Here is a 25,060-nt window from a genome sequence, read left to right on the forward strand (position 1 = left end):
GGCTCACACATTCAGTCATTAAACAGGCATCTTGAGCTCTCCGTGGTGGCAGGCTATGGGGGTGCGGGGAGAGGTTAGGAGATAAGGGGTGAAAGAGGCCCTGTCCCCACCCCACCCCACCCCCCCTTAAGCAGCTCATTGGATCATTCAGCAAATAGTGATGGGCCTCCCTCGGGGCCAGGGCCTGGTGTTCATCGGGTAGTCGCCGGCCACCAAACACCTGTGGGGGTCAGGCCTTCTCTGGGATATTGAGAAGGAAGCAGTGAGCAAGATATGGACCCAGCCCAAGCATCTGGGATTCAGTCAACAAACACTTCTGCACTGTGCCCAGCCCTGTGCCAAGGGCGACAGGGGTGGGAGGAGGAAAAGAGCAGCCCCAAGGAAGCCTAGGGCAGGAGGGAACTGACCTGTATTGGCCTTGCTCTGCACTCTGCCCAGACACCAGCCCTGAGTGGCAGAGGGGTGGCAGGGCGCTGCTTTGAGTGGCCGTAGCTATGGACGAGGCAAGGGCTGGCAGCCAGGGAGCACCAGAGAAGCAAAGGGTGGGAGTGCAGAGTAAGAGGGTCCAGGATCATTCACTCCAGGTATTTATTGAGCACCTACTGTGTGCCAGGCCTGGTTTAGGTGTCGGGGACACCGCAGTAAACAAGACAACAAAACCCCATCGTCAAGAACAGTCTATTGACCAGACCTTGGGGAAGTCCGGAAACGCCTTTTTGTTCCTCGAGTCTAGGGATCGGAGGCGCCACGGAAGGTCGAGTGCCACCAATGCAGGCAATCGGCAGGGAAGAGTCGTAAAGTTTGGGAATTAATTGGTACCCGCGCCAAGATGAGAACATGGGTGTTGTGGCTCAGTTTCCATCACCCAGGAAAAGGGGGGCTGATCAGAGCTCCTGTCTCCTTAGGTTTATTGCGAGGAATGAACCGAGTTCAGAGCAGCCCGGGAGCGGGAGGCAGTGCGCGCAACAAACGTGCACGGTCGGTGCTCCTGGGGGCGCGGGAATGGTGAGCGCAGCGAGGCGCTCACGGCTGTCCCCGCGGCCCTGTCCCCCGCAGGTCGGCCTCTGGAAGAGCCAGGCGGGCGCGCAGGAGGCGGGGCGCGTTGGGCCCGAGGTGGCGGCGCGGGAGCTGCGGCAGGCGCGGGGCGCCCTGGCGGTGGCCGAGGCCCGCGCGGGGCGGCTGCGCCAGGGCCAGGTCGAGGTTCGGCGACGCGCCGAGGAGGCCCGGGAGGCGGTGCTGCGCAGCCTGGGCCGCGTGCGCGAGCTCGAAGCGCTGGCGAGACAGGTGCCCGGCCTGCAGCGCTGGGTGCGGCGGCTGGAGGGCGAGCTGCGGCGCTACAGGTGAGCGGGGGGGTGCGGCCCCGGTGCCCCAAGTCAGCTCCGGGTGTCCCAGACCACGGGCGTGTATCCTCCCCGCACGCACGCTGGTGCTCGCGTTCCCGTTTGTTCGTTTCGTGTATCCCTCCGCTCCGTCGGCCGTTCTTCCCTTTCCTCCGACGTTCATCCACTCCATCGCTTGCCACCCACCCGACCTCTCCTGTGCGTGTTCACCCACAAAGGCCTTCCATTTGCCCATGCGTGGGTCGCAACAGGATAGAGTTATTCGTATCCGTTCTTTGATCAACCCGGTGATGATGATGATGGTGGTGGTGGTGGTGATAGCTAACAGTTGCTGAGTCCTTAACGTGCACCAGACGCTGAGCCAAGCACTTTAGTGGCCTGACTGAATCCTCACGGCAGCCCCGTCACTTGGTACCATTTCATCCCCGCTCGGCAGATGAGGAAACAGATGTACGATCCCTTGTGCCAACTCCATCAGGCAGGAAGCCGGGCTTGGGACCAAGTTTAAATCCCAGCAGGGCCTCTGCCAGATGTGCGACCTTGGGCAAGTCACTGACCCCTCTTGGAGCTTCTGTTTCCCCTTTGGTAGAACAGAGTGGAGTCCCTGCCTGCCAGAGTGGCTGTGAAGAGGGCGCGAGGTCCTGCCTGCCACGGGGCAGGCGCTCAGTGAGCAGCCCCCTCTCCATTTTGAATCCCAAGGCACACCTACCTGCCTGCCTGCCTGCCTTCCACATTTACTGAGCACTGACTCTGTACAGAGGCTATACCAGGTACCAGGAATGTGACTGGGGGCAAGACAGCCCCAAGTCCCTGCCCTGAGCAGCCACTACCGAGCATGTGAGATCATGTGATGAGATGTAGGGCAGCCGGCTGGATGAATGCTGTGGGGGAAGAGCGGGGCTCAGCCAGCACCTGAAGTGACCCTTGAGCTGCTGAGAGCTGAGAATAGGATGTTACTTGGCAAGGTGGGCCGGGGAGAGGGACAGGGGAAAGGGGGGGGGGTTAGAAAATGGCAAAGCCCTGAGGCAAGGGGAACTGTGGCACATTCCAGAAACTAAAAGGAGGCCAGAGTGGCTGGAGCGGCAGGCCGAGGCCAGGCCTTCCAGGGCCTGGAAGGGTGTGTCAGGGGCTTTAATCTTTCCCCCAAAGAGAGCATGAAAGACTTCAGCAAGAGGGGGACAGGAACAGATTTGCATTTCAAAAAAAGTGGCCCTGGCTGCAGTTGTGACAAAGAGACGGGAGGAGGGAAGAGCAAGAGCCTGTGGGGAGCCCACAGAGGGGCTGTTGTCATCTTCCAGCCCAAGGGAAAGTGGCCTGGCCTAGGCTGGTGGGCAAGGCAACCAGAAGGGGAGGCTTTGAACCTAGCCCCTCAGAGGAGGGACCTCCTCCTTCACTTCTGAGGTGCTCCCAGCTGGAAGATGAGAAGACACAATGTGGAGAGAGGCCTCCGTGAGGAGGCCCACCCCGGGGCCAGCCTCCTGCAGCTCCAAATGTTTGGGTAGTCACTTCCTGTTTGCATAGCTGATCGACCAAAGAGCAGAGTTGGTTGGCTTGGGGCCTGTGTCCAGCCTTAGAACTTTCTCCAAGAGGAGAAATGAAGGGGCCCTTCTTTGTTTCACCCTAAAGTAACTCACTGTCTCCCACAGCATGACTACAGAAGCCACTACAAACATTGGGATAGCCCTTTGTGCTAGAAAAGGTGGATTTGTATCCAGGGCACCACTTAACCCTCACAAGAACTGTGCCAAGGTAGAGGTTTTATCCCCAGTTTACAGATTGTGGGGAGTGAGGCTCTGAGAAGTGAAGTAACATACCCAAGGTCACACAGCCAGAACATGGAAAAGTAAGGTCAGCCTGCCCCTACCACCTGTGTTCTTTCTTCCTCCTTTCCTTCCTTCCTCCCTCCCTCCCTGCCCTCTTTCTTTTTTCTTTCTTTCTTTCTTTCTTTCTTTCTTTCTTTCTTTCTTCTTCTTTCTTTCTTTCTTTCTTTCCACTTTACCTTTTCATGTGTGTGTGGACTCACAGTTACAAGATGGCTGCCACACCTCCAGGCCTCACGTCTGTGTCCAGGCATCAGAAGAAGGATGGGCAATGCTGAGGGTGGGGAGGATTTTCTTCAAGTGAGCTTTGCCTTTGTTTCCAGGGAGAGACACCCCTTCCCCACCAGAACGTACATCTCCATGTCCTGGGCCAGCATCGTGTCACATGGCTGCTCTTATCTACATACTGAGGCCTCAAACAAAACTGGGTTCTCTTGGTGAGGAGAAAGACTGACACTGTGCTCAGGTCGCGGTGATTAGGAGATGGCTCTGTCACTCGCTCCCCTGCCCCTATAACAACATGCCCCCTAAACCATGCCCAGCCCCAGGAGGCAGACCTCCTCTGCCCGTTTTCTACGATCAGAGTTTGTGGGTGACTTGCCCCAAAGCTCTCCTTCTTTGAAGAAAGGAAAGGGCGGGGGGGGGGGGGGTGGAAGAGCCAAGGACATGCGTTGAGCATCACGTGTGTACCAGGCATGATGCAAGGCACTTTCCCCATGTTAGTACAAATGAGCCCCTCAACTGGCCTCAGAGAAAGGTATTATTATTATCTCCACTTGCTGGATGAGAAAACCAAGGCCAGACAAGCCAGGATCCAAGCCCCAGCCCGAACAGCACAAAGCCACCTACCCCAGGCCAGTCTGGCAACTTCCACAAGTCCTCCTGGAGTCTCCCCGTGCCCCCCACCCCCGAAACACCTGAAGGAATGTCACAGCCTGCAGAGGAGCTGTGGGCTACAGTGTCACCTCTGTTTTTGCATGATAAGTGTCAGGAACTCAAGTGTCCCTCTGTGACCAGACGCATGGAGCCTGCGGTAGGGTCCGAAGGAACTTGGTGGGTTGAAGAGGCCTCACACCCCAAAGACTAGAGCCTGTCATGCCCTCTTAAGTGACATCGCTCTGGAATGCCTCCAGGTGTTCTGCAGATGTATCTTTGGGGAGAAAAAGCGCAGTGACTGAAATCCCTGCTGGGAATGACAGCTTGAAGCCATGTGGTTAGAATGAATGACACTTTTCCAGCACTGTGGCAGGAAGCGACACACTCTGACCTTCTCATAACCTCTGAGGTTGGTATCTGAGCCACCTTTTCTCACACGAGGAAATAGAGCCCTGGAGCGGGGGTGGCCTCCTAACGAAACCTTGGCTGTTCCAGGGCCCTGGTGAGTTTCCCGACTCCAAGTAGATGTCCTTTCCCCTTCCGTGCCGTCGCCCTAAAACGATATCTCAGTGACTCCCTTTCTCATTCCCTGGGCTTCCATTTACTTCTTTTTCGTCCCCCTCTGTCCTTGTGTTGTGGATGCCATCCTGCCCGTCATGTCTTTCCCAAACGTCCTTCTTTTCCAATCTCTTTGGGATCACTGCAACCGCTCAGCTTTCCCTGGTGTTTTACCTCTCTGCCCTTTCCGTGCTGATGGCAAGGTCCTCGGTGTGCCTCGTGATGGCCAGCTGCGAGCCCATCTTTGGCAGAAGCCATGATCCTGGAGAACCCACCCATCCCCAGGGCTGTGGTGTTCCCGTCAGAGCTGTTCCCCGTCTGCCTCCCCCAGGGCCCGATTCCGGGCTGGCTTGTAACTTCATTTCTCAGCTTGAAGCTTCAGAACTACACAGGTCGGGAGAAATTGAGTCCATATATAGGGACAACATCCCAAGGCCAGTAAGAGGGGTTTTTCTCACCTCTGTTCATGGATGAGGCAGCCCCGGGCTGGCCCCTGGCTTCATGCAGGAGCCTCCTTGTATGAACTCCCCAGGCAAGCTCCTTCTTGTTTTTGACCTTGGCTCTGTACTCATTTAAATGGTTATATTTTATCCAGTTCTTCTGTGTATTGGTACATGGGAAGGGAACCTTGCACAGCACCTCAATTCACCACCCTGACCAGGAACCTAAGAGAACAGACAGTAAACATTTAAGCAATTGAGGATGTTCACATATTAGTTCCACGTTCTCTACGCACCTTCCATGGAGAAAGTGGATACGTCGGGTACACGGGAATGACACAGACGTGTCTGCTGCCCCCAGAGGCTCCTCTGGGGCCTGGGGGGAGCAGGCCATGAACACCCATGTTAGGATACAAATGGGCTGTGTGCAGACGGGCCCCACGGAAGAACTTCTGGTTTCACAGCTGTGGGAGTGAGTCCCAGATCATATGGAAGCATTCCAGGAATCAAAGGGGTCTTCGGGCCTCTTGGAACGAGACAAAAACTCAGGGGCTCACCGGACCCAGCCCAGTCTGCCAAGGAGGATTACCTGCTCCATCACAGCCACATCAGCCTCTGGGCTCCTGCTTCCCAGAGCTGGATGCACCACCTCATCTCAGACGAGAGACGGCTTCTTCAAATCCCCGAAAACAGTCCCCCCTCCCAACACATTTTTGAGCAGCGTAGACCTTACTGATGACGGGAGGGAGGAGAGATGACATTACAGCGATCATTTTTTATGAATATTTCCCATCCCGAGTCATCAAATGTCATTTAACCCCACATCCAACCAGGGTTTTCACTGTTACTTCTCCCAGTCTACACCCAGCCACTCTCCACCCTTCTCTTCTCTGTTTTCTTTCTTCCCATCAGCCAGCTCTCTTAGATGAATGCCTGGAAGCCTGACTCTAAATGACTTGGGTTAAAACAGTGGCTTCTGGGAAAGTCTCGGCAGACCAGCTTCAGGCATGGCTAGATCAAGGTACTCAAACAATGTCACCAGAATATAGAAGCTCTGCCTCTCTTTCAAGCAAGTTCTCTCTCCTGGTAGCCTTTGGGGCACTTACCTCCTCAAAGCTCTAAGTCCAATAGAAAGATCATCTCTCGTCTGAGACATCCCAGTGAAGTCCTGGAACTGGAAATCATTGAACCAACTTGGAAACATATTCATCCCTGAACCCATCAGTGGGGGTGGGGAGCGGGAGGTAGAGGAGGGCCAAGAAGATTTGATGTTCTGATTGGCCAAAGCTTAGTCACATACCCACTGCTGGAGCCACAGCCAGCCCCATCGGACTGTGGGACTGAGCCCCTCCCAGGACAATTAAGGAGGAACATATCCCATATGTGGTAAAAAACACATATCCCCCACCCATGCCTCTCTCTGGAGCCTGCAGCCCAAATCCCCCTTCTTGTCTTGAAAAATAGGCCAACTCTGGCAGCCGGAGACTCCCTGGACAGGGGAGGCCCCGGGGAGGAAGGCTGGTTTAGCTGCAGAACAGGCTTGTCTCAAGGTTGGCTTTTCCAGGCTGCTGAATGCTTTGGGTGGTTAGGGGCATTCCACCCTCGCCATCCTGTGCCTGTTCAGGCGCTTCAGAACTTGCTCGGAGAGTGGGCAAAAAGGGTCATAATAACTGGTCTCCAACACTACGTGTTGGCATTTCTGTAGCCGGGCACCCAGCCCAGGGCTCGCAGTAAGATGGTGAATGAATGGACGCGTGAGCGTATGGATGGATGCGACCTCAGACGTGTCTTGGTGAGAAGGGTGCGGGCACAGGGGACTCCAGCACAGGGTCAGCCCTGGGTGAGTGGTCCAGTGGGTAGATCCTGCTTCAAGGCGGGTGGTGCTCCTGGAGGAACTGCCCTTGACTCAGTGACCGTGGGTTTCTGGCATCTCCACCTTGAAGCCTGCCTGCCCCTCTCTGCGCTGAGCCTGGGGCCAGTACCTCTGGGCAGGGGCTGAGCTGAAACTTACAGAAAAGAAGACAGAAAGCTCAGCTCAGCTGGAGCAGGGAGGAGGGGCTTCCTCCTGGCCTCTGTGGCTTTGTTGTCCGGGAGGGGAAAGATGAAAAGGCCCCGTGGGGGTGGGGGCGAGTAGGAGGACAGCTCCTTCGGCAGACCAGACCACCGTGGAAGGGACACAAAGATGAGGCCATTGGAGGGCCAGCTCCTTTCTTCTGCCCCACTGCGGCAGCCCAGCCTGACCTGGGGGGGGGGGGGGGGGCCGGGGGCAGGGGGGGGCCAAGTCAGCAGGTCAGGGGAGAGAGGAAAGCAGACAGGCAGAGGCGGGGCAGTGGGGCATGGGGTACCATCTGGAGCTAGGAGGCGTCTGGTCACGGATTCCATTAGTCTTGGAAGCAGGTGTGTGGGTGGCCACTGGTGGGAACCGAGGCCTTTCTCTCAGGGACAATACCCAGGGCTCACAAAGAGGCAGTGGTGGTCAGGCACCTGCCACATGCCCCGGCCTGGGACCCTCCACAGATGGGCTTGATGGGGGGGCCAGGGGGTGGGGGCAGGCTCAGGAGGCCCAGCCTGACCTGCGTTTGAATCCCAGCTTTTCCACATATTTTCTGTGGGACTTGGAGCCCTTCCCTTTCTCTCTGTGAGCCTCAGTTTCCTCATCTGTAAAATGGGGATGACGAGAATATTACTACTAATAATACCCATTTCCTGGGGTATTTGAAGATTCAGAATGCTAACATGTATAAAGCACCTAGAAAAGTGCTTAGCGTTGAGAGAAAGCTTAATGAATATCATGTTACTATTATTATTGATCCCTTATCACAATACCCCCCATAAATAGTAACGGTCATGGTGGTTGGTGTTAATAGTAACAGAGCCCGACCCCTAGAGAGCCTTCTGTCTGGAGACCAGCAGCAAACAATGGACAGTCTCAGCTGATTGTAGACAGGACCCTAATCAAGTTGCAGAGTGTAGACAAGCATGGAGGAGGCATGAATGAGGCAGGGGGGTCAGGGCATCTCTTGGGGTTATTCCATCATCCAACCTGGGTATTAAAGGATGAGTAGGAGTTTTCTCCGGCATTGCAAATGCAGGTTGCAGTGAGTACAAAGGCTTAGAGATGTGAAGGGCTTGGGTGCCTCCTGCGAACAGGGAGACTTACGGTGGGAGAGGGTTTGAAGTGGAAAGTGGCAGGAGAGGAGGCTGGAAGGCAGGCAGGGGGTGGCGAAGGACCCTGAGCACCAGACTGAGCATGAGACCTTTACCCCAGAGAACAAGGGAGACAGAGAAGGGCTTAAGCAAGAAGGGCCTAATCAGATTTGAGCTTCACGGAGACCCCTCTAACTGTGTCTGGAAGACAGATCAGGCAGGAGGGGTGGCGAGAGGCAAGGAGACAGGTGAGGAGGATATATCTGGGTCTAGGGAGAGAGAACTCAGGGCCTGACCTCCAGCCCCTGAGAAGGGACAGACCCCCAGTCCCATACTTGGAGGCCTTGCCAGGAGTTCGGGGGGTGCCTCAGGCCTGCTATTCTCTGTTCCAAGACAGAGCCTTCTGCAAGGATGGAACCTTGGGATTTGCGGGCTGAAACAGACTTTAAAGTTTATTTATTTATTTTGAGCAAGAGAGAGAGAGTGTGCACACACGTACACGAGCGGGGGAAGGGCAGAGAGAGAGGGAGAGAATCTCAAGCAGGCTCTGCCCTGAGAGCTCGGACCCTGACGTGGAGCTGCAGCAAATGAGTCTTTGCAATGTTCCTTCAGACGTGTGGCCTCCACAACCCTATTAAAGGCAGAAAGAAGGGGGACATCTGTTCTTTTCTATCCAAAAAAGCAAAGCCTGCTGAGAAACCACTCACCAGTGGATGTCTATGTGAACACAATGGCCAGAGCGGGGTCACGGAGGCGCAGAAGGGCCCGAAGAAGGAGTGAGGCCTTTTCAGTCCCAGGAATGGAGACGGCGAGGCCAGAAGAGCTGCGGCGTTCTTTGCTCAATAGTATCTCCGCAGAGAAGTCTCCCCTCAGGCAAAGCATGCCCCCAGCCAGATTTCTCTGAGAGCAGAGCTGAGCCCACCCTTATGGCTGACGGCCCAGGGTCTGGGACTTCATGTGCCTACCAAGGAGCGGGATCTTGACCGTACAGGCTAATGTGTGCAGCAAACGTGTCCTTCAGAGAAGAAGCTGGAGCCCAGAGACGGACAGTGATCTTCCCAAGGTCACCCAGTAGGACAGGGCAACCCCCAAGCGAGACTCAGTCCTCAAGAGTCCCAGAGTCTAGGGCTGCGTGTGCCGCTTCCCTTGGGTGGTTGGGAACAAGCTGCAGTTCCTGTGTCTTTGTGCTCAGATTAGGGGATGGGCTCTGCGATCCCCTGCTTTCTGGTCCCAGCTTGTCCAGTTCCCAGCCAGGCAGGTAGCCTGAAGCATGCAGATGGGTCCCAAGTGGACGGGGGTCCCCAGGTCAGAGCCAGCCACACGGACCCAGGGTGGCCTGAGGGGCCGCACCAGCCATGTTTGGCCATGACCCACCTTCTCCACTTACCTCTATGTGCGTCTATTTTCTTTGGTGCCTTGACACTTCTTGGGAAGCTCTGACTCAACCTATCGCGCCTCAGTTTCCTCATCTGGAAAATGGGGTTGATGTTAGTGCCTACGTCACGAAGGAAGAATTAGCCAGGATGCAAAGGGCACTTCAAATTGTGCCTGGCACGTACTTGGCACTCAGTAAATGTCACTGTCATCAGTTGGCCTCCCGTGGTGGGGGCCTTCTCGTCTGTGGGGAGCATTCGTGCATCTGTCTGCTCCACACTCCGGAGCAGATTTAAATCCCCATGCCGCCAGCACACTCTGTGCATCCTGTATCTCTGCTTGTCCCTGCTTGGTTTTACCCACGAACGTGGCTGCAGTGAGCCCAGCTTCGGTGACCCAACATCCTGCTTTCTAGCACCTGTGGATGATGTCCCAGGGAAGAATCCATGGCTGGGATTCCTTAAGCCAGGGTGCTGGGAGACTCCATCCGGCCAGGGCCAGAGCACACACTGAGCCCTGAGGTCTGGGAGAGGTGGGTGCTTAGCCTGGGTGTGGGGGCAGGGGAGTTCCTCAAAGCAATGTGGGTGCCGTTACCTGGAGACAGAAGAAGGATGCAGGTCAGACAAAAACAACAAACGTCTAACCCGTGAGCTTCCTTTCTGGAAGTGAAAATCCAAGAATCATAAAGGCCGCAGCATGGCACCAACGAAGCAATTTTTTTTTAATGTTTATTTATTTTTGAGAGAGGAAGAGAGACAAAGCACAAGCGGGGAAGGGGCAGAGAGAGAGGGAGACACAGAACCCGAAGCAGGCTCCAGGCCCTGCGCTGACAACAGAGAGCCCGATGTGGGGCTCGAACCCACGAACCGTGAGATCGTGACCTGAGCCGAAGTTGGACACTCAACTGACCGAGCCACCCCAGGCCACATGGCACCAAGTAAAGGGAAGATGAAAAAGCGGATGTTTGGGCCCCTGAGCCAGATGTGGGAAGTTTTTTTGGAAGTTTGTTGTGTAGTGTAGTGGTGTTCCAGAAAGCCAGAGGTCCTTGGTACATGTGGATGGTTCCCCTCGTCTAGGGTGGTCCCGACCACATAAGGAAACACAAGGAAGAGGCCAGTGCCGGGCTGGAGGCCTGGCAGGCCTTGTTGCTTCAGAGGCACTATAGAGCCAGGATCCTGACATCACCTGTCTCGAGTTCTGGGTGGTATAAATGGCTTCTGCCTGAGACCCAAGCCAGAGAAACCCTGGAGCACATGAGGGAGTGGGCATCATGGTCTCCAGGATGTTCTGATGCAACGACCTGGGGTATAGACCATCAAGGTGCTCTCGTGTGGGGGAAATGGTGAGAAATAAATGTATGCTTTTTTGGAGGTAGTGGAATATCTCTGTTATATCGGACACTTGTCGCCAATGGCGGAAATTAAACTCAAACTGGCTTAAATTTAAAAGTTGGTGGGAGCAGGGTGCATGATCTGTGAAAAGCACAAGAGTATGGCTTCAGGCATGGCTGGATCTAGGAGTACAAATAATGACATGTGGAATCTCTCTATCTCTTACCTCTGCTTCCCTCTTGTGGGCTCCACTTTCAGACATTCTTCCTATATGGGAGCAAGAGGTCTGCCAGCATCACGAGGGTGAGTTTCCACCTTCTGAATCACCCCCAACAGAAAGAGCTTTTCTTTTCCGGTAGTTCCAACAAAACCCTTAGATTAACTCTGATTATCCTGACATGGTTATATGCCCATCCTTGAACCAATCATTGACAACAGGGACACGGAAGGTAGTGATGGGCCCAGGTGGGAGTCGTGTAACTACTCGGAACCAATCACTGTGATTGATCAGGCCTGGGTCTCATGCAGGAAGTTGAGGCAGGAGCTCCTAGACTGGGAACTTCTTGTGGGCAATGATGGCACCCAGCGCCCCTCTTTTCTGTCCCTGCTGCCACTGAGCCTAGCAGAGGCCCAAGCCCAGGAAAGACGAGGGCTGCCTACTGGCTGGCAGGTGCTTGGACTTTGGAAACATCTGAGGATTCCCACTGCCTGCTCTGAATTGGGAGCAGTGGGGACACTTCTCCCAAGAGGACTGAGGTGACCTGGAGAAGCTTGGGGCCAACAGCAGTCAGAGACCCAGTAAGCGTGGAGGACAGAGAATCCTCTCTTAGTCTCTTCATCGTCTCCATCAGACATAACTACTGACTTTTCTTTATTCACCCAAATTTTGTTGCATGCCCAGAGAGTGCCGACGCTGTCCTGACAGCTATGACTGAGACAAAGTCTCTTCCCTCATGGGACTGACATCCTGGGTAGGGGATATGGTCAGCCAATGGGTGACAATAAATGGGATGAATAAGATATGGGCAAGGTGGAAGAGGTTTCTTTACTATGGCGCTTGGGACAGTGTATCAGTCAGATTGGCTGCGTGACAAATACTATTGCCGGCTTAAACAGACATGCATCATTTCACCGTCCTGGAGGCCAGAAGTCCAGGATCAAGGTGTGGGCAGGGTTGGTTCCTTCTGGGGGCTCTGCAGGAGAATGTGTTTGCAGATGGCCGTCTTCTGCTTCTGTCCTCACATAGCCCTCCCTCTGCACATGTTTGGATCCTAATCTCCTCTTCCTATAAAGACATGAGTCAGATTGGATTAGGGCCACCCCAGTGACCTCATTTTAACTTGATCGCCTCTATCAAGACCCTGTCACCAAATACAGTCACTTTCCGAGGCTCTGAGGGTGAAGACTTCATGTAAATTCAGTCCTGCCTGGCAGAAGGCTTCCTTGAGGAGGTAATGTTTGAATTTTAAGTCTCCAACCTACCTGCTCCCCTTCAGCCACACCTGCCACCCACCAGCATCAGCACAGATGTGACTGCTGTCCCTAGCTCTCTAGCCCACTAACCAACCACACAGTGGCTGGCGGGGCGGGGGAGGGGGGGAGGCTTTCTAAACCCACATCTAACCTTGTGGCTTCCTGTTGCCCTTAGAATAAACACTGGCCTCCTTGCATTGACTATCGTGGACCTGAGTGATCTGGCCACCACCCACGGATCCAGCCCCAGCGTCCTCCACTCTGCCCACTGTCCACGTCACTCTGGCCACAGTGGCCCTTCTGCTCCTTGATCGTTTAGTTCCTGACCGCTCTCAGCCCTGCCTTGCCTAAGTCACCGGCCTAAGTCATCCATACCGCCGGTCTCCTCTGCTATGGCTCACTTCTTCAGAGAGGCCCCAGCCCCATCTAGTCTGCTCCCCTGTCATCTCTCACAGCCCCTGGCTTTTTCCATCCTTAATTTACTGTCGTGACCCCTTCATTAAGGTCTGTGTCCCCTGGGGGAAGGTGAATTCCATGAGGCTAGGGCTGTCTGCTGCTAAGTGCAATACCTCTGGCACTGGGCGCGGTGGCTGGCTCAGTGATGCATCTGTCAGATGAATCACAGAACAAAATTAGCAGCTAGGCGGAGAGACGCCTCTAGAGACCACTCAGTGGCAGTGTGACCCCTGCACCGAGACCCTGATGGACACACTCCCATTGCACCTGCCTCCCACCCCAGGAAAGGCAAGTAGGAGCCAGAGTTGAGGAGTCATGGACAACCCTTCCCAGGCCCAAAGCACCCCTGAGGACTGTCCCACACTCCCCTCTTCGTGATTTATTTTCAGCTCACCCTCCACAGCCCCCTCTCAAGCTCTTCTTCCTACTGTTGTTCTCTTGTTTTCACATGCTGGCCTCCGTTTCCTGCGAGGCTTCGCTCAGGAAACGCCGGCACGCAGCGAAGGAAGCACGGTGTGCAAGCCCCCAGGCCCTCCGGGGCAGGCTCAGCGGCCTGGCCGGCTGCCTGGAAGCCCCCACCCGTCGGTGGGCCCTGGCCGGGCTCTAGATGTCCTGTCCGCCCTGCAGCTCCCCAAAGCGCACAGAGGGGCTGAGTGGCTCAGGCAGCTGAAAGCAGAAAGGGAAGCGAACGCAAGTGACATTTTCCAGCCATTCTAGGAAAAGCCGGGCCGGGGAGCGGTGACGGTCTTCTGATGTGTCACTTGGTAACAGCCCCAGGCGGTCCAAACACAAATCGAGGCTCGCTGTGAAGGCATTCTGCAACTGTTATTAAAGTCTGTGATCAGTTGACTTTCAGCAAGGGAGGTGATCTGGGATAATCTGGGTGAGCGCAATTTAATCACTTGCAAGGCTGAGGACTTCTCTGAAAGAAAGAAGGTTCTTCTTTCACAGGTTCTGCCTGTGACTAGAGCTTCTCTATGCCCAGGGATCCCAGCCTGCCTGTCATCTCCCCCTCTTAGGGATTTCAGACCGGCTGAGCCAGCCCCCCAACCACAGAAGCCACTTCCTTATAATAAAGCTCTTGAGACAGTGCTGGAACTACAGACGTAGGCACAGATCAATGTCCCCTGCTGGCCCCAGTCCTCCGGTTGAACCCTGACTCACCCCAGGGCTAAGGCAGGAGGGGAGAGGCATTAAGACTGCAGGCTAACATTTCTGAGCACCTGCTGGGCCTGAGGCTCTGCGCTAAGGACTTCACATACACAACCTCACTTAACCCCCAAGCAGCGCTGTGAGCCGTTTTCGGTGACAACACTTTGGGCTGCAAGAAACAGAAAACCCAACTCCAAATGGCTTAAATCTTAAGGACGCTGATGATCACCCATAAGAAGTCCGGGGAAAAAGCAGTTTCTTCGAAACTCAGTGATGTCTGCAAGGATTACAATTCTTCATCTTCCCACACTGTCTTCCTCAGCTTGTCGTCTTGGCCTGTCGGCAAGCCTCCCTCATGGTCACAAGATAGCTGCCATGGTCTCAGGCATCACTGCCACATGCACAGACAGAAAAATAACTTCCTCCTTGGACTTCCCTTTTCCCAGAGATCGTCCTGGAACACTTCCCTTCCCTCTTACTGGCCAAAAGCACATAACATGCCTATCCCTAAACCAATCCCTGGTAAAGGGGAGGAGTCACCATGATCCAACACAGACCAATCAGATCTCTTCTCCAGAAGCACATGGCCACTCAGTGCCTGAAAGGGTAATTGAGGTTGTGTGTGCAGATGGGGCGCGTCTGTTTGGCAGTTGTGTTTGGTTTCTATGCAACCGTAACAAATTACCATAAACTTAGTGGCTTGAAACAACACCCATTGATGATCTCACGTTGTGTAAGCCAGAAGTCCAGGCAGGCTTGGCTTGGCTCTCCTTAGGCTCTCACGAGGCTGAAATCAAGGTGTCACTGGCCAGGTATAGAGGCTCAGGGGGAGAACATGTGTCCAAACTCCGGTGTCGGCGGAATTACATTCCTTTCGGTTGCAGGACTAAGATCCCAGTTTCCTTGCTGGCTGTCAGCTCCAGGGTCACTGGTCACACTGCGCCTCGCATGGCCCATTCACCTTCTGGCCAGTGAGGACCCAAGTCCTTCTCACACTTCAGGTCTCCCTGAAGTCCTCTTTGGACCGGAGAGCTCTCTGTTATTAAATTTTTTTTTTTTTAATGTTTATTGATTTTTGAGAGAGAGACAGAGCACGAGCAGGGGAGGGGCAGAGAGAGAGGGAGACACAGAACCCAAAGCAGGCTCCAGGCTCCGAGCTGTCAGCGCAGAGCCCGATGCGGGGCTTGAACCCACGAACCACAAGATCATGACCTGAGCTGAAGTCAGACACTTAACCAACTGAGCCACCCAGGCGCCCCAAGAGAGCTCTCTGTTTTTAAAGGGACTCGTGTGACTGGATGGGAACGTTAACCCCCTTGACATCAGCTGTAACAACATAACATAACACCATCAAGGGGATGATACCTCCCCACAGTCAAGGGCTGCAGGAACCTTTGAGTCATTGCTAGAAACTCTGCCCACCCTGCCGTAACCATGGTGCACACCATGTAAGTAAGACATTTTTGTGGAAAGAAAGTTGAAGTTGAGAAAGGTGATGTGAATTGCTCAAAGCCATACCAGCTGGGGGACCATGGTTGCAAACAACAGGAAGTGACGCTGGCTCACTAAAGCCAGAAGGGAATTACTTGGCAGGGTGTCAGGGGCCAGCACATCGGAGGGCCAGACTCAGGCCAAAGCAAGGCAGAGCTGACCCGGCTGGTCTAGGAGCAGGCTGCTGGCGTCCCCTCCTGCCACCCACCGCTCATGCCCTCTGCCATTAGATGCCACCAATGAGCTCGAGTGAGCCTGCACCTGTGAACGTGTGTCCCACAGGCTGTCAGCCACCCACTCCCTTAGCATATCAGCCACAAACAACATCCCTCCCTCCTGCTGACCCAGATGGATACGCCATGCTGCCCATTCAGGGGGTCCCCACTCCCCTCAGGGTGGTCTTTCTGGCCCCAGCCAGATGGTTGCTCTGTTCCATCTCTCATTCAGTGCTCTTCACAAATCCAGAAGGTGCTGGCTGGCTGGCCTTGGGGGCAAGGTGAGCCCTCAGTCTACCACACCGATTAAACACGTTTTCTCTGGACGAAATTCTGTCCACCGGGGGCAAAAGTCATCAATTAAACCAGGAGTTCGCAAACTACAGCCTGTGGGCCATATCTAGCCCCATGCCTATTTATGGACCTTATGCAAACTATGATTTCAACCTTTTCACGTGGTTGAAAACGCGAAAAGGAACAATATTCCTGGCACAGAAGAATTTCATGACGTTGCAAATTTCAGTATCCATAAAATAAAGTTTGGAACACAGCCGTGTTCATTTCCTTATGGATTGTCTGTAGCTGCTTTTGCACCTGAAAGGCAGAACTGAGTAACTACAGCAGTGGCCACATGGGCTGCTGAGCCTGAAATATTGACCCCCTGGCCCTCTACAGGAAAAGTTTGCCAGCCCCTGAGTTCAGTGATAATGTCCTACAGCTGCCGTGCTGCTCATCGGTGAACATGTAGACTGACCCTTGGAAGGTTGTGTACTCAGAGCGGGAGACTTGGGTTGGAGCAGGGGTACGAATGGATACTTTCTCCCCTTCTCTTCCCACTTCCCTGTCCGCCCTATCGGCAACCCTCCTCAAGTGACTTCCAGGTATCTTCTTTTCACTGTGCTCCGGCAAAACGTGTTTCTGTGTCTGCGTTCCGCGTCCGTAACGGCACTGTGTTCTGTGTCTCATGCCGCGTCTTGCATTTTTCACTCAGCCTTGCATGTTTCAGGTGCCTTGGCTGTGTGCACGGCTGCCCCTTGTCCCTCCCTCCTGGTGAGTCTCCCGCCCAATCCCAGAGCCGCCTCCCAGCTGCCACCTCCCCAGATGACACTGATGAGCATTCTCCTCCATGCCACCCTGCAGACGGGTGCTAGAACTTCCCCCAAAAAACAATACCCCGGGGCGGAATTGCTGGGTTGTGAGAGGCTTGCACAGAACTTGACCAAGGGACGCCAGCCGGCTCCCATGTGTCCTTTGATTAATCAAATTCATCAAATGCTTTGGGCCTTGTGATTTTTGCTTTTGAGTTTTTGTTTGAGCTGTCCCCCACCCCTAGGTCTCAAAGCCACTCATCCTGCTGTATGTTCTATTTTAATTCTGCCCTTCATATTTAGGTCTTTAATCCACCCAGAGTCCACCCCTTCAGTGGGTGTAGACGGGGACCCAGTTTGAGTTTTTCCATGTAGAGAGGAGTGCATTGGATTATGGCAGGAACCCACTTGTGATATATTTTGTTTATACATACAACAGGGTCAATTTCTAGGTTCAGATAATTGCAATTTAAGCAGAATTATCACTGCACGAACGTAATAGTGAATTGGACAGGCGACTTACAAGTCAGAATTATGGTTCGAGGCAAAATGACTGTGAAGTATTACTTTACCTTCTTACCATAACCTCAGTGCTGTCCAACATAACTTTCTGTGATGATGTAAATGGCTTATATCTGCACTGTCCAATATGGTAGCCATAAGCCACATGTGGCTACTGAGCACTTGACATGTGGCTCACATGCTGAGGAGCTGAATTTCACTGTAATTAGTTTAAATTTCAGTAGCCCAGTATGACAAGTGGCCACCATATTCATCGGCACAGGTCAGATTAAGAAACTGGGCGACTATCCCTGCGCTGAAGCATTTATTTGAGGTTTTTAAAAAACAAAATGAATAGAGAAGGAGGCAGTTGTGAACAGAGGATGGGAGCTAACAAGAGTTGGATGCGTGCCTACAGTGTGAACAGGTGCACACGTCCCTCACTTAGCCCCAGCTCTCATCCATGAGCAGGGGCAACTTCCCCATTTAAAAGCTTGGGGCTGCTGAGTCTCAGTGAGGGGAAGGGACTTGATGAGGGCACCCTTGCTTGAGAGGCTGGCCCAGGAGTAAACAGATACAAGCCAATCCCCCATCCTTCGTGGCTCTGCAAGCCCAGAGACCACATGGTGGGGGGGGGGGAGGGGGTGGCCAGAATGGCTGCAGACCAGAGGGCACTGGCCAATGGAGATCCTGGGTGCTTCCCCAGGGCATTGGCATGGTCCAAGTGGCCGAACCGGCAGCCTCCAAGTCCAAATCCATCAATTGGGCACCTTATAGTCCCCCCATGAGGCAGCCTAGAGCCAGGTTTGGGTGGAGGCTCCCATAGCCAGTGGGACCTGAGGTTAGAACAGGAGCAAGGAGGGAGTCTGCAACAAGGCATCTCTCTGGAAGCAGCTTCCCTCCAGGGATGTTCTGGAAACTTGTGGGGAGGGAGTGTTTGTCTCAATGAATAGGGGGACAGCGTTCCTGGCCCTTGAGGGGGGCCCTCCCAGGGACGCAAGCTTCTGCACAGGTCCTGTACAACCCAGGATTGCCCTGTACCCCACACGGCTTCCAAATGTCTGGACATTCATTCTGTGAAAAACTTGCTGTCACTACAATTGTCTGAGACTGGGATCTAACGCTGCTTTACATATAACCACAAATTCTTTGCATAGCTTTAACGTACAATGGATTTTCCAAGAATGTAATGCTGCGTGAGTAGTGGGAAGGTTATACTTTGTTTTGTTTGGAATTTTCCAAGAATTGCTCATCATTTCAAAACCACATCCTACACACTGACAACACTTGTGCTTGACCAGCTGATAAGGAATGTCTGTGTCCACTGGCATTTATTATGCTGTGTCCCAGTGAGTCTGCTTATCTATCAACCCATCTGTCCACACATCCATTCACCTATCCATCCACCCATGCATCCATCCATCCATCCATCCATCTATCCATCCATTCACCTATCCATCCATCCATCCATCCATCCATCCATCCATCTATCCATCCATCTATCCATCCATCTATCCATCCAGTCACCTATCCATCCATCCATCCATCCATCCATCCATCCATCTATCCATCCAGTCACCTATCCATCCATCCATCCATCCATCCATCCATCCATCCATTCATCCATCCATCTATCCACCCATCTATCCATCCAGTCACCTATCCATCCATACATCCATCCATCCATCCATCCATTCATCCATCTATCCATCCATCTATCCATCCACCTATCCATCCATACATCCATCCATCTATTCATCCATCTATTCATCCATCTATCCATCCATCTATCCATCTAGTCACCTATCCATCCATCCATCCATGCATCCATCCATCCATCTATCCATCCAGTCACCTATCCATCCATACATCCATCCATCTATTCATCCATCTATTCATCCAACTATCCATCCATCTATCCATCTAGTCACCTATCCATCCATCCATCCATCCATCCATCCAGTCACCTATCCATCTATCCATCCATCCATCCATCCATCCATCTGAATATATTTTCTTAGCCCTTATTTCAAAATGCCAAATATAGGGAAAGAATGTCAACAACATGCAATTGAATATTACCTCATGACTCTCAAATTCAACTGTAGCTGTTATAACAAAACAAACACAAAGTAGAAACAGACCCATAAATACAGAGAACAAACTGATGGCCGCCAGAGGGGAGGGGTGGGGGGATGGGCACAATGGGTGAAGGGCAGTGGGACATACAGGCTTCCAGTTATGGAATGAGTAAGTCATGGGATGAAGGTACAGCACAGGGAACATGGTCACTGGTATTGTAACAGTGTTGTATGGTGACAGAGGACAGCTACACGTGTGGTGAACACAGCAGAATGTGTGATCACTGTGTCATACACCTGAAACTAATGTCACATTGTGTTAAGTACACTTTAACTTTAAAAAAGCCATTATACATAGGTTTAACCACCTAAAAGTATCATTACATCTGAATATTTACATGTTGAAATGTGTATTATAACATTCCTTTCTCCTTTAAATCACTGTTAGCACATCACATTAATTTTTTTCGAATTTTTTCGAATATTTGTGAGGATTGAGTATATTATTTATCCAGCTCATGTGGGGCCATTCCAAAATAGCCATTGTAAAAAGAGGGTGCCCATATTTAGAGTTGGGGTCCTTTCCCCTGAGGGGCTAACCAAGTGGCTGAGGCCGTAAAGAGTGCAGCTCTCGTAGCTCCCGGAGCTTACCGTGTGCTGGTCTAAGGCTCGCCAAGCTTCAGACATTCTCCTAGGCTCCGTGTCACTTTTTGCCATTATCTGCATAGCACCTGTGCTATTATTATTTACTATTTTTCCTTAAATCATCTCACTCTTTTTACTTAAATAAATTTATTGAAAAGAAAGTTAGGGGCCCCTGGGTGGCTCAGTCTGTCGAGCATTCAACTCTTGATTTCAGCTCAGGTCATGATTTCACAGTTCATGAGTTCAAGCCCCACGTCGGGCTCTGTGCTTACCGTGTGGAGCCTGCCTGGGATCCTCCTGCTCCCTCTTTCTCTGCCCCTCCCCCATTCATGCTCATGCTGTCTCTCTCTCTCTCTCAAAATAAATAAACATTTTTAAAATGAGTAAATAAATAAACATTGTTTAAAAAGAAAAGAAAGGGGGCGCCTGGGTGGCTCAGTCTGTTAGGCGACCGACTTCGGCCCAGGTCATGATCTCACGGTTCGTGAGTTCGAGCCCAGCGTCGGGCTCTGTGCTGACAGTTCAGAGCCTGGAGCCTGCTTTCGATTCTGTGTCTCCTTTTCTCTGCACCTCCCCTGCTCATGCTCTGTCTTTCTCTGTCTCTCAAAAAAATAAATAAATGTTAAAAAAAAAAAATTTTTTTTTTAAAGAAAAGAAAGGTATAACACTGTCATACACAGAAAACTGAAATTGTTTGGTGTGCTTGTTATTTGTGCTTCATACATGTCAAAATGAATGCTCAGCTGTTTAAAACACACACACGCAACTATCCATCTGAGCACCACCTTGGATGGCCTCGAATGTTAGTGGAGGCCGGGGCTCCCCAGCTTTGGAAGTACTGTGTCATTTCATGTCACCCTCATGGGACCCAGGACCCCTCCGTGTTTACTCACGAGTGAATGGGAGGATGAAATGGAGACCCGGGGGTCACACTGCAGAGCCACAGTCCTGCGGGACGCGACCCAGATCAGGCAGTTCCCAAGACCCCTCTCGGCATCGTGGATCCCAAGAAGGGGCCTGTGTGTTGGGGACCTCGAGCTGACAGCCAAGAGCCGCAGGACTGGAGGAAGGGAGAAAGCAACATCTGGCCTTTGTCAGATTGCATAAGCCGCCGGGCTGGTGGCCAGATGTGGCCGTCGGCCTCCAACAGGAGGGAGACATCAGAGGTTCACCCCAGCCTCCGGGAAGTGCACAGATGCGGCCAGCTGGAGGGAACGCCCAACCGCACACGAGGACTTGGGTCTGTCCGGAAGCGAGGGTGTAAGGGGACAGTGGACAGCCTCCAGCACCCACCTTGCCCCAGAACCGCCTGGAACTGGGAAGGGGGTCCTTCTCCAGTGCTTGCTGAGTGACAGGTACCTCTACAGTCACAGGAGTCCCCCCCCCCCACCGCCCCCAGTTCCTCCATGGCTCCCAAAGGAAAGTGGCACCGAGGAGCAGAAGGGGTCACAGGCCAGGGAGGCATGGAGCAAGGAGGCTGGGCCTCCTCAGTCCTGGTTTGGAACAGGCAAATCTCTAGGGCCTCCGGGCTAACCCACTTTAAGGGAGAAAAAGCAGTCTCGGGTTCAGAGGCAGACAGAAACCTCAGGGCTAGGTAGAATCGACTCACTTTGTTTTGTTGTTCTTTTATGTATTTTTGTTGCTGTTGTTACTTTCTATGTGGGACGAGATACCGGCTTTCCACGGCTGGTAATCGTGTTTCCTAGGAAAGGAAACCTATATTAGTAAGCAATAGGGTCAGTGGCCAAAAAGGTGTGCAGTTTAAGAAAGCACGACACCCTCTCACTTTGAGGGTCCGCCCCTCAGTGAGGTGCACAGGAGATGAGCCCTGATCCACAGGAAAAGCTGATCAGAGCTGGGGCACCACCCAGGCCTTGTGGCTTCACAATGAGTGCTCTCCTCTCTGTCCTTTCTGGAACAATCCAAGAGCACAAGGTGAGGGAGGAAGCTGGGATCCTCACCCAGGCTCAGGACTTGTCCAGGCCTGACCTACCCTTCACACATTCATGCCCTCATTCACTAATTCATTATTGGGCCGCTCTGTCCCTGTGATGCCCGGAGGAAACCTCTGTCTGGTGAGGGACATGTATCATAACAGGACACCTGAGAGCATGTGAGCTCTGGGAGTCCAAGTGAGAGAGAGGGGAGTTCTGAGAGGAAGTGGTATTTGCATTGCAGAGGGGAGAGCAAAGGGCCAGTAGGATTTTCCAGGCTGAACTTGCTGGGCTCAGGGTGCACATTGAAGATGGGGCAATCTGTGTGGCCTTGGGCAAATTGCTCTCTGCACCTCAGTTTCCTCATCTGTAAAATGGCAGTAACAAGAATCACTCCTTCAGGGGTGCCTGGGTGGCTCAGTCAGTTGCGTGTCCAACTCCTGATCTTGGCTCGGGTCGTGATCTCGTGGTCGTGAGATCGAGCCTCACCCAGGGCTCCAAACCACCAAGTGCAGAACCTGCTTGGGGTTCTCTCTCTCTCCTTCTTTCTCTGTCCCTCCCCAACTCATGCACATTCTCTCTCTCTCTCTCTCTCTCAAAATGCACAAAGTAAAAAAGAAGAAGAAGAAGAAGAAATCACTCCTTCTTAGGGTTACTGGGAAGAATAGAGCAGTTTGCATTAAAAGACTCAGAATGGTGTTGTGTCTGGCACACGGTGAGGCCATACGGGTGTTGGCTGTGGTTGTCACGCGCAAAGGCCCCAAGAGCAACACACAGGAGTTTGGTGGGTCTGGCTGTGCTGTGCCCGGTGGTCATCACCAGTGATGAGGCTGGAGGGTTAGGTCAGATCTTGGAGGACCCTTGATGTTGTGTTAAGGATATTGAAGTTCTTCCTGGTGGCCACAGAGAGCCACTGAAGCATTTTGAAGGCAAGAGACACGGGGTCAGAGCTGACCTCTGCTCCCTTACTGTACTCCCGTACAGTGGGGACTGGAGGGCAGGACGGGGGATGGGGAGGGAGCAGAGGGACTTGTCCCCACCCAGAGGGCCCTCCTGAGCAAAATGTGTTCTTTCCTCCGTCAGATCTTTGCTTTGCAACTTCAGAAACTCCTCCATGGAGGGGTTCAGATATCAGGGGATCTGGACCTCTCCAGTTGGCCATGGGAGCCACAGAGGGCTTTGGAGCAGGGTCAGAGCTGTCTTCCAGAAAATGACCATGATAGCAAGTACTGATGGCCCAGGGGGTGGGGAGGGAGGGTAGAGACGTAACATGATACAGTGTCTGCTCTGTGACCTTGGGACTGGTGTTTCAAGGAGGCTGGACCTGTGGGTCGGCGGGGAGGGGGGGGGAGGGGGCCATAGCACCCAGCTCATTCAGCAAGATGACAGGTGACCCTCTGCCTTGTCCCCAAGCAGTTCCATCTCCTGCCCAGAGCTGACTCGAAGGGACCCATTCTTATGGGAAACACTCCTTAAACCACCGGGCTATATGGCCCAGTCCTAGGGTGGATGGCTATCAGCTTTCTAGGCCCAGAAAACCCTTTTTTTCTTTTCTTTTTATTTCTAAGTAATCTCTATATCCATCATGGTGCTTGAACTCACAACCCCAAGATCAAGAGTCACGTGCTCCACCGACTGAACCAGCCAGGAGCCCTGTAGGCCTAGAAAATTCTAACAAAGCCTCTCACAAACCAAGGTACTCACCGCTGAAGTGACAGATTTGCAACCGATCAATTGAGAGACCTTATCCATACACATCCTATCAGATTGAACCATTTTAAATTCCCCTTTGCAGGTCTAAATCAGCAAAATCAGCCTGGGTGGCTCAGTCGGTTAAGCATCCGATTTCGGCTCAGGTCATGATCTCGTGGTTTGTAGGTTCAAGCCCCGCATTGGGCCCTGAGCCAACAGCCACAGAGCCCGCTTCGGATCCTCTGACTCACTCTCTCTCTCTGTCACCACCCACCCCCCCACCCCTGCCCCTCATGTTCTCCCTTCTCTCTCTCTCTCTCTCTCAAAAAAAAAAAAAAAAAAAAAAAACAGCAAAACCCAGCAATTCCATATGGTTCAACCTCTGCTTGCTTCCACCATCTATAAGATGTGGGAACTTCCAAGGCCTGGTGACCTAGGGAATGGAACAACGGAACAAGGTGAGGTCAGGCTTTGGAGAGGAAGGACCCAGGTCCGGATCTCTGCTGGCCCTCAACCACCTGTGACTTAACCTTTTCCTCCTCTGAGAGATATCGACCTCCTAAGTCCATTGAGCAGTACTCAAAACAGCACACATAAGGCCCAGCCCAGAGTTGGGGTGCCCAATCAGGGCCTGTTCAGCCCTTTCTGGTCTACTGTGACTCCTTTTCTCTGGCCCTGCTGCCCCTGATCTGTCCCCAGAGACACCTGCTGCCTTTCCTCTTCTGCCCAAGCCTCTTTCATTCTGTTCAACCCCAAGTCCTACCTCCTCTAGGACACCTTCCCTGCTTTGCAGACCCAGCACCCTCCTTGTCTATGAGGGTCTGGCCCCGAGTCCAGTGGGCACTGCCTTGAAGAGTGAAGGGTCTGGACTCCCTGTCACCGAGAAATCCACTGAGGGCAGGGGCTGCACTCCCCCTGCCTCCTTCCCACTTCTGTCCCCACCTGCCCAAACCCAGCATGGGAGTGGCCACACAATAGCATTATAGAACGGCCCTCTGTCTCCCTCCAGCACCCCTGGTCTGGACATGGGATCAGAACTGAGTGATGGGTCAGACTTTCCACCTTCATGTATGACCTCTACTTTGGGGGGCCAAGTGAGTGTTGGCGCTTTTCACTGAGGGCGAACAGAGGGAGCAGATGGAGAAAGACAAGGATACTCGGAGGCATCTGCAATGCCTGTGGGACATCCAGGTTGAGATGCCAAGGCAGCAGTTAAGCTGGGTAAGGCTGTCATAAAACTGGATCCCAGAAGCCAAAGCTGGAGATACATTTGGAAGTCATCGGCTCTTACGGCCACAGCATTGGCTGAGACCCCTTAAAGACTAAATGGATATAAAATTCTCAGGTGGGGTCTGAGGGCATGCCAGCCAGCACAGAGGAGTAGGGAGGAAGAGGAGGAACGAGCCAAGTAGACAAGGAGGAGCACCAGGGAGGGATGAGCTGTCT

The 25,060-nt window shown here is 53.0% G+C and overlaps 1 protein-coding gene across 1 annotated transcript in view; it reads left to right on the plus strand.

The window, feature by feature from the left end:
• The window catches only part of EFCC1 (EF-hand and coiled-coil domain containing 1), a gene marked incomplete at its 5' end in the record, with an annotated part of 41,309 nt that overhangs the window by 1,280 nt on the left and 14,969 nt on the right, over positions 1 to 25,060 (plus strand). Inside the window, one exon of the mRNA XM_053896722.1 lies at positions 1,057 to 1,340. Coding sequence (XP_053752697.1) covers positions 1,057 to 1,340 — 284 coding nt within the window. The remainder of the gene's footprint in view (positions 1 to 1,056; positions 1,341 to 25,060) is intronic.

This window comes from Panthera pardus, unplaced genomic scaffold, assembly GCF_024362965.1.
Source record: "Panthera pardus isolate Hobbes unplaced genomic scaffold, ASM2436296v1 HiC_scaffold_8, whole genome shotgun sequence".
Lineage (NCBI taxonomy): Eukaryota > Metazoa > Chordata > Mammalia > Carnivora > Felidae > Panthera > Panthera pardus.